Source organism: Myotis nattereri (genome assembly GCF_964212035.1).
Source record: "Myotis nattereri genome assembly, chromosome: 2".
NCBI classification, from domain to species: Eukaryota; Metazoa; Chordata; class Mammalia; order Chiroptera; family Vespertilionidae; genus Myotis; species Myotis nattereri.
In genome coordinates, this window is record NC_138076.1 from 149,715,973 (window position 1) to 149,725,800 (window position 9,828).

At 39.7% G+C, this 9,828-nt stretch overlaps 1 protein-coding gene across 1 annotated transcript; it reads left to right on the forward strand.

Moving 5' to 3' along the window:
* Positions 1 to 381: 381 nt before the first annotated feature.
* Positions 382 to 2,458, forward strand: LOC308514157 (signal recognition particle 19 kDa protein-like; the record flags this gene model as incomplete). The annotated part of the gene is made up of 1 exon (XM_081084205.1): positions 382 to 2,458. Exon 1 carries the CDS (start codon positions 1,793 to 1,795, stop codon positions 2,456 to 2,458), a length of 666 nt encoding a protein of 221 aa, XP_080940331.1. The 5' UTR covers positions 382 to 1,792.
* Positions 2,459 to 9,828: the final 7,370 nt, after the last annotated feature.

Genomic DNA, 9,828 nt, shown 5'->3' on the forward strand with positions numbered 1-9,828 from the left:
GTTTGGCAGGCCAACTCCTTACATATGCAGGGCCCTCCCTGCACCTAGACTTCTAGGCCCCAGAACTGTGAGTCAATACATTTGTTGTGTTTGTGGTTCTTTGTTACAGCAGCACTAGGAAACATACAGAGGGTGTGCCCCCCGTACCCCCCACACCCCCCACCCCGTGCCCTCCCACTTCCCATTGCTCTGGTTGGTTTCTAGGAAAAGGTGGAGGGAACTTTGCATCTAAGTTGTTGCCAAGTTCACTGGGCACTATTCTCTACTTGTACAAAAGAACTCAGTCACTAGAATTGCCTACATGGTGGCCCCCCAAAAAAGAATGGGTTCCTATTCCATATGCTAACCACAAATGATTCAGAATGAAAGGAGTATCTTCATACATGGAGACGAATGAACTTTCCCACAGTGTAAGTGTGACTGCAATATGTCAGGCCTTCGAGTTATGTCAGGCCTTGCTAAGTACTCGCAGTTACAAATGCTCTCTGGAAGTAGTTACACACCAAGTTCTGGTAAAAGTCCATTAAGCCCTCCAAGCCCCATATGAGAACACAGCCTTACTATGTGAGAAAAATTGGGAGTTCTACTGTCAGGGCTGTGGAAACCTCAATGAGGTCACTATCTCCTTGCCCTGGCCTACGTAGTTCAGCTGGTTGGAGCATTGTTTCCTACAGCAACAGGGAGCACATCCCTGGGTTGTGGGTTTGATCCCTTGTCAGGGCCCATGTGGGAGGCAATCATTCGATGTTATTCTCTCTCTCTCTTTCAAATCAGTAAAAATAAAATTTTTAAATTAAAAAATATTCTTCTTTCCTTCCATTCCATCCAGAACTCATTCCAATCATCCTTTATCCTCACCATTCCATTAAAATCATACTACTCAACGTCACCAATGAATTCCAGATTGTCAAGTCCAGTGGTAAATTCAGTCATCGTGACTCCCTTTTGTGAACCTTGGCTTCTGAGACACCCTCCTTCCTCCCCGTCCTTTCTTTCCTTCTCTGCTGCTGTCCCTCTCGTTCCTTCTTCCCTTCCTTTTCTTTCTCTCTTACCTAACAGGCTGCCTCAGTCTTCTTTGTTGCATCATTCTATTTTCCTTATTTCTAGGCAGAGAAGCACCCTATGATTCAGTTTGCTGACCATTTCTCTTTATCCATCATCACTCTCTCTGGAATCTCACCTGTTCCTACTGCTTTAAATACTATTTAGACAGTGATTTCTCCCACAGTTATATCTCTGGCATTGACACTGTCCCTGAATTCCAGGTAAGTATATCCAAAGGATGACTTGATATCTCCACTTGGTGTACTAGTTTTCCAAAATTCATACCCAGTATAAAACTTTTGATTTCCATTCCCACCAAAATATGTTCTCACCCCTCTCTCCTGTCTTCATTGTCTTAGTAAAAGACAACTCCATTTGTTTGTTTCTTAGGTCAAAAACTTTAGAAATACCCTTGACTTCTTTCTCTCATACTCACCTCTTGTCCCTCAACAAATGACATTGGCTCGATCTTAAAAATATACTCAAAATCTTACTGCTTCTTCACAGCTATTTAATAATTTAATTTAAACCACTATAATTTCTTACCTACACTAATGCAAAATCATTCTAATGGGTCTGCCTGCTTCCACAATTGCTCCCTAACAGCCTATTCTTCGGATAGCAACCAGATGAAATGTAAAATGATGCTACTTCTTGGCTTATACCCTTCCAAGTTTCCTGTCACACCATGAGTAAAAGCTAAAACTGTTACCATTTGCTATAAAGCCCTACGTAATCATGCCCCCAAATGGCCTTCCTAAATCCATTTCTGACCCTTCTCTTCCCTCATCCTGCTGGCCTTTGCTGCTACACTTACCCTTTAGGGTATTTGCACTTGACTATTCCCTCTACTAGAATGATCTTCTTAATATCAACATGGCTGACTCCCTCACTGTCTTTAGATCTGTCTAAACCGCACATTACAAAGGCCTTCCCTGACCAACTTAATAGAAAAATACCCTGCCCGGAGCCGCCCCCCCCCCCCGCCCCCCAGTGGGCACGGGCGGAAATGGCCGACCAGGACAGGCTTATTTGTATACACCCTGCTTATTTAAATAACAAGAAGACCATCGCAGAGGGCAGGCGAATCCCCATAAGTAAGGCTGTTGAAAATCCTACAGCTACAGAGATTCAAGATGTGTGCTCAGCATTTGGACTTAATGCATTTCTTGAGAAAAACAAAATGTACTCCAGAGAATGGAATCCTGATGCTCAGTATAGGGGCAGAGTCCGGGTTCAATTCAAACAGGAAGATGGCAGCCTCTGTCTTGCACAATTCCCATCACGTAAGTCAGTAATGTTGTATGCAGCAGAAATGATTCCTAAACTAAAAACAAGGACACAAAAAACAGGAGGCAGTGACCAAACTCTTCAGCAAGGAGAGGGAGGTAAAAAAGGGAAAGGAAAGAAGTGACCTGGCAAGACAATCAAGTCTGACACACTACTGTAAGAGACGTGGATGGAGGTTTCTGATTTGTATCTGAGAGAAACTGAAGCTTTTTGTTTGTATCATTTAACTGAACTATGAACATTTGTGCCTCCCAGCTTTAGCATGAGAGTTGACAATGAAATAAATTTACATCAGAAGTTTGCATCTAACTCTTACGCAGTATAAAAGAAATTTTTTTTTTGCCTTTCAGTGCAGTTTTTGTGGAAGAAGCTTATTTTTAAATGGACAATGGCCTCTACCATAAGTTACTTGAAATCCTGTATCTGTGCTCTATGTAAACATATTCAGATAAATGAGTTTAATAAGATTTGAAACACATATTGTTCACCTTTTAAGCTAATGAAATAAAATTCAAAACTGACTGTGTAGCTTTTGCTTATGAACTAATCACTGCCAGTGGAAGAGATAATCTAAAAGAATAAAATGGGAAGCCCGACTGGTGTGGCTCAGTGGTTGAGTGTCAACCTATGAACCAGGAGGCCACAGTTCGATTCCTGGTCAGGACACATACCTGGATTGTGGGCTTGATGCCCAGTGTGCGTCATGCAGGAGGCAGTCAATCAATGATTCTTTCTCATCAGTGATGTTTCTATCTCCCTCTCCCTTCCTCTCTAAAATCAATAAAAATACATTTTAGGACTAAAAAAAAAAAGAATAAAACGGGTAGTGGATGTTTAGCATGACCCTGAAAGTAGAAGAAAGTAGTTAAATCCTCTTGGAGATCTATGAACAGCCAGTCTAGATCATATTCTTTTTTTTTCTTTTTTCTTTTTTTTTTTTTTTTTTTAAAGAGTGGCTCTTCTTTTTTTTTTTTTAATATATTTTATTGATTTTTTACAGAGAGGAAGGGAGAGAGATAGAGAGTCAGAAACATCGATGAGAGAGAAACATCGACCAGCCGCCTCCTGCACATCCCCCACCGGGGATGTGCCCGCAACCCAGGTACATGCCCTTGACCGGAATCGAACCTGGGACCCTTCAGTCCGCAGGCCGACGCTCCATCCACTGAGCCAAACCGGTTTTGGCTCTTTTTTTTTTCTTTTTTAAAAAATTTATTTTCTTTTTAGAGTGGAGGAAGGGAAAGAGAAATATTGATGTGACAAACATCAATCTGCCGCCTCCCATATGCACCTCAACTGGGGATCTAACCCGCAGCCTAGGTGTGTGCCCTGACCAGGAATCAATCACACAACCTTTTGGTATATGAGATGATGCTCCAACGAACTGAGCCACCCAACCAGGGCTAGCTCATATTCTTTTAATTAGTTATTGTAATTGAGTAGTTTTTGACATGGAAAGTCCTGGAGTTTAAGCTTTAGATTTGCTTATTTTGTAGGCTTAAGGACACTATTTCATTGGAGTTCTAAAATTACCTCTGCTTTAGCACCTTGAGATACAACTTTTTCAATAAATTAAATTGGATTGCTGATTCTACTTTTATTACAAAGCAGTTTCTGAAAGTGGGAATTTTTTGTAAAATTGAAGAGAATCCCTATCTAGCCATATGTTTTTGTCCGCTGAGAGTCTCTTGGGCAACTGCCTTCTCTGACTCACTATGCTTCTGGAAGGGCTGTTGGTCATGCGCTGTGTAACAGTTTCAGTCAGTAATGGCCACATATACAACTGTGATCCCATAAGGTTATAATGGAGCTGAAAAATTCCTATCCCCTAGTAACGTCGTAGCTGTTGTAAATTCGGAGCACAACATGCATTACTTGTGTTTATGTTGATGCTGATGTAAACAAACTTGTACTGACAGTCACATAAAAGTATTGCACATACAATTATATACAGTACATTATGCTTGATGACAACAAATGTCTCTTACTGGTTTATGTATTTACTATACTAAACTTTATTACTATTTTAGAATGTACTTTCTACTTATAAAAATAAGTTTGCTATAAAACCATTGCCATGTTATACCATCAAAAAAAAAAAAATACCCTGCTCACCCTAGCTGGTTTGGCTCAGTGAATTGAGTGTCGGCCTGCTGACTGAAGGATCTCGTGTTCATTTTCAGTCAAAGGCACATGCCTGGGTTGCAGGCTCCATCCCCAGTAGGGGGCATGAAGGAGGCAGTGGATCAATGATCCTCTCTCATCACTGATGTTTCTATCCCTCTCTCCCTCTCCCTTCCTCTATGAAATCAATAAAAATATATCTTTCTAAAAACACTGAAAAATAAAAATACTCTGCTCTATTTCACTGGATAACTTCAACACCAACTGGTGTATTTGACTATTGTATTTCCTCACTACAGCAAGCTCTGGAGGAGGGATGCTGTCTGTCACACCTAGTGCTGCATTTCTAGCACCTATGTTAGTGGCCAGCATGTTTGTTAAATGAATGAATGAATCCTACCTGATGCTAGCCAGGGTATCTGACCTCACATAAACCCCTGTTCTGAGACTTCCTGAATACTGCAGCACCCTCTTTGGAGGCTAAAACTGGAATGCACACGTGCAAAAACACTCAAATAGCAAAATTTCTGAGCTACATCTTCAATGAAGTAATCTTCATAATATCCAACAAGAACTCATTCGTAGATTAGGAGCCTTCCAAAGAGATGAAAATATATCCACTACTTCAAGGAAAAATTAACTTCTCATTTCTTCACTAGTCACAAGATGAAGGAATTGTTTGTTTGTTTGGCACCAGAACAGTGCTTGGTATCTATTGGGCAACTCAGCAATTCCTGAAAGAGTGAACGCAGAGAACCCATTGGTAACTGGGGCCTTTCAAGTATTGGAAGACACTATTCACTGCCACCCCCTTCTAACTTCCCTAACCAGCTTGGCCTGCCATCTAATGGTAGTTGCTTCCAACACTGTGCTAGGGTCCAATCTATTCCAATACAACTCAGGTTCTAGTGACCTCTATCTGAACCACTTTCTTCAGGATGCAGGCTCCAACTGAGGTCATAATTCCAAGATTTGGAAAAGAGGCATCACACCACCATAAAAAGGACATAAATGGTTTGGCACAGGTAGGTTACTACCTAAGTACAAAGGTGTTGGGCAGAATATTCCTGAATGGTCCATCCAATGAGGAAGAGTGGCTGTTCAGTCTACATCCAAGTATTACTTGTAATGATCACTGCATCCCATCCAAGACAATAAATACTGGCACTTTTCAGTAGTCTCACATGCAGCTCAAAGTTTCGGGATGTTGATCCTGTCACTGACCGTGGTTGGCAACGGCACTCCTCCCAACATCACCCACTTCCTTTCCCAGAGAAGGAAGTGTCATGAGCTCACTTCTAATAAATATTGGTGTTATTTAAAATTTTGAAATAAAACGTAACAATGATAGCTTTAAAATATGCCTTTTCAAAACACACACACCTTTCTTCCATGTTGAGAATCTGCTAAAGCAGGAGACTGTTTATAACATTACTTATTTGCTACCTCCATGCCCAAAATGTGATCTCCCACTTCAAAAGAACTGTACTCAAAGAAAAATCTACACTAATATAAAAGAGAAAGATGCAAATTGACCATACCTTTGCAACGTCCACCAGCCAATCAGGAGTGAGTATGCAAATTAACCCAACAAAGATGGCAATGACACAGGTGTTCTGCACCGCCCCAGCTGCTCCGGGCCTCTGGGCAGCATGGGAAGGCAGAAAGGCAGCTCCGGGCCAAAACAAAGGCAGAAAGGCGGCTCCAACTGGAGCAAAGGTGGTGCCGGCAGCCAGGGGAAGGAAGGCCCATTCTTGCACAAATCTTCGTGCATTAGGCCTCTTGTTAAAATATAAATAGAAGACTGGTGTGTTTTTTTTTTTAAAGTAGCATTTATGTTCTGTAAGAAATGCCTTAAGTATTATTTTAAATACTGTATCTTCTAGGTATGATGGAGCTTAAATGGTCTAGAATTCAGTTAGACATACAATAACCTACTCCTAGGCTTTTATTTTTTAAATTGTATTAAAATGTATATTAATTTAAAGAGTAACAGCACATGGGTACCAACCATTCTGATGAACAAATACACTAGGACACATTAGGAGCCCCCTGTGGAATCCTGCCTTGGCTGTATTCCTCTCCCTCCTGGCCTGCAGAACTACGACATTGGACTTTGTTAATGATTTCCTTGTATTTTCTATTGTTTCCCCAACAAAGGAATTTCTCACACACATTCACAATTTTGCCTGTTTTGGAACTTTGTAAAAATGCAATAAAACTGTCTGAATTCTTCTATGACTTGCTTTTTCCAATCAGCATACATTTAACATTTATGTTGCTGTGTGCAGCTAGAATTCTTATATTTTCAGGCTATATATTTCATTGTACAAATGTTCTATTTATGTACTCTATGGTTGGTTGACATTATAACTATTTCCAGATTTTTGCTATTAGAAATTTTGCTATATTCTTATAAATGCATCATAGTGCAGAGAGTTTCTCTAGAGTTTCACACACACACATACATACATAGGCACACTTGATTTTGGCTGTACCAATATATATACCTTTCAGCAATATTTTTCATTGTACCATATCCTACCCAAAACTTAGGACTAATCAAACCTTTTTGTGTGTGCCAATTTTGTAGGTGTGAAATGTCACTGGTGATTTTAATATGCAAGTCTTAGAGGTTATTAATGAAATTAAATATAATCTCATATATTTACATTTTTTGTGTGAAATGGCAGTTCATGTCTGTTGCCCATTTTTCTAATGGGTTTCTGTCATTCTCTGTAGATTACATATTTTTGACATTTGTCCCTTTTCAGTTTTTGTCGTGTTGTTTTGTGTTTTTTTTTAAAGAGAGGGAGAAACACCAGATGTGAGAGAAACATCAATCAGTTGCCTCCTGACCATGATCAAACCTGCAACCTAGGTATGTGCCCTATCTGGGAACCAAACCCACAATCTTTTTGGTGTGTGGGACAACATTCCAACCAACTGAGCCACCCGGCTAAAGCTCTTTTGATGTCTTTTAATGAACAGGTCTTAATGTATTCACATTTAGCGATATTTCCTTTTGTGTGTACTTTTAAGAAATCCTTCTCTAACCCAAGGTTATAAAATTAGTTCCTATAGTTCCTTCTTAAATCAGTCTACATTTGCCTTTCCCATTAAGTTCACATTTAATCCACCTGGAAATGATGCTCATGTGCAGCATTAGATAAAGATCCTATTTCCATTCTAGCACTAATCTAGTTTTCTTATATGTAGATTTGCTCTCTCAATATTGTTCCAAGGTCTGTTTATCTATTCCTGCACCAAACCTGCCCTTCTATTAAAGGTCTTGGTATCTGACAGGGCAAATTTTCCTCATCTCCTTCTTGGTTATCATTTGCCTTTAACTTCCACATAAAGTTTAGAACCAGACCGTCAAGTTCAATAACAAATCTCTTGGGACTTTAATTGGATTTGCATTAATGCTGCATCAAATTATGGGGAACAGACATTTACAATACTGACACTTCCTTATTTTCATGAGCATGATGGGTCCCTTGATATATGAATGAATTGGTTTTATAGAGGGGAGAGAGAGAGATAGAAACATCGATGAGAGAGAATCATTGATGGGCTGCCTCTTACATGCCCCTCTCTGAGGACTGGGCCCACAACCCAGGCACATGCCCAACTGGGAATCAAATCGTGACCTCCTGGTTCATTGGTTGGTGTTCAGCCACTGAGCCATGCCAGCCAGGTGATTTGGGTCTATATTAATGTCTCCCAATAAAGGTTTAAAACTTTCTCCAAAGAGGGCTTGCACATCTTTTTACTCAATACTAGCTACATTATATCTGATTTGGTATTCAGAGCTTGCTTTTAATCTGCAGTCTTTCATACCATCTAAAATGATCTGTAAATAATGACCACTAAGAAGTCCTGCTGTCACATTCTCTCGGTTGGCTCCTCTGACGCCAAGACTAATGCTTTGCTACTGAATCTAAATGTTTCCTCACCTATAAAATAAGGAACCCCAGTAGGACTGTTTTGACACTTACCTGAAATAACATGTGGGGAAATGGCCAGCCTGGGCTCTTCAATCCCTTTCTTCCAGACAGCACATTGTTTTGTCTTTGTGTGATCAGACAGTGGAGAAAACAGGAGGAACAACTCCTTAAGATGCCAAAAAAGAAGGCCTTAAGAGGAAAACCAGCAAAATGGGCAAACTTGGAGCAGAGGCTTAAGACTTGGATTATGGAGCAGCATCAGACTGGCTTATGTGTGTCAACCAAGCTTATTCAATGTCAGGCAAGAATGTTTGCAAGCGAAATGAACATTGTTGATTTTACAGGAAAGGCAAAATGGTGCTTCAATTTCAGGAGGAGGGTTGGCCATGAGAACACGAACAAAGTTAACTCAGAAAATGCCACCGGTTTGTAAGGATGATCTCACATATATAGACAGTGACTCAGAAGACAGCAGTGATACAATAGAAGTTGAAGAAATTGATATGTCCGGAACTAGCAGTGATGAAGAAGAGAGCACTGATGCAACAAAGGCTGAATAAAGTGATGCTGCATATCATAGTACTGTTATGTAAACTTTACCTGCGGTAATTACTAAATAAAAATGTGTTCTGCTTTATGTTTAAAATATTGATTTCTTAATTTTGTTTTGGAAAAATGGAGGGCATCTTACACATGGAAAAATATGGTACTTTGGACTGAATAAATTATGACCTACCCGTTTCTTACATAAAGTTATCACTAGATGGCAGTACATAACACTTGAAAACATGGACAATATTTAACCCACTGTAAACATCACAAAAATACCAGTTTTCACTTTCAAAATTGGTATTTTTAAAAACACCCATTATTGAAAAGGATGTGGCTAAATATTCATTTTCACAAACAGCTGAGATGAAGGTAAATAAGAGGGCAACTTCTTGTGTCAAAAACCTTAAATGTTCATACTCATTACATCAAGCACTCTAACAAACTTTTTGGAATACAGAGATGCACCTTTAGATTAACTTATAAGGATCTTCATTGCAATATCCTTTACATTAGTCAAAAAAATCTAGTGAAATAACCTGAATACCCAATGACAAGAACTGATTAAAATCAAGGTATAAGTTGAAATACCAGGTAGCCATTAAAAGCAGCTTAAAAACACAACTTGTCACTTTCTTAATGTGCATATAAATCACTTGGGGATCTTGACCAAATGCATATTCTGATTCCTGAGGTGGGGGCCCAGATTCGGTATTTGTAACAAGTTCCAGCCCAGGTGATGGTGACATTAATAGTCTGTAGACCACACTTTTATTTTTTAAAATATTTTATTGATTTTTTACAGAGAGAAAGGGAGAGGGATAGAGAGTTAGAAACATCCATGAGAGAGAAACATCAGTCAGCTGCCTCC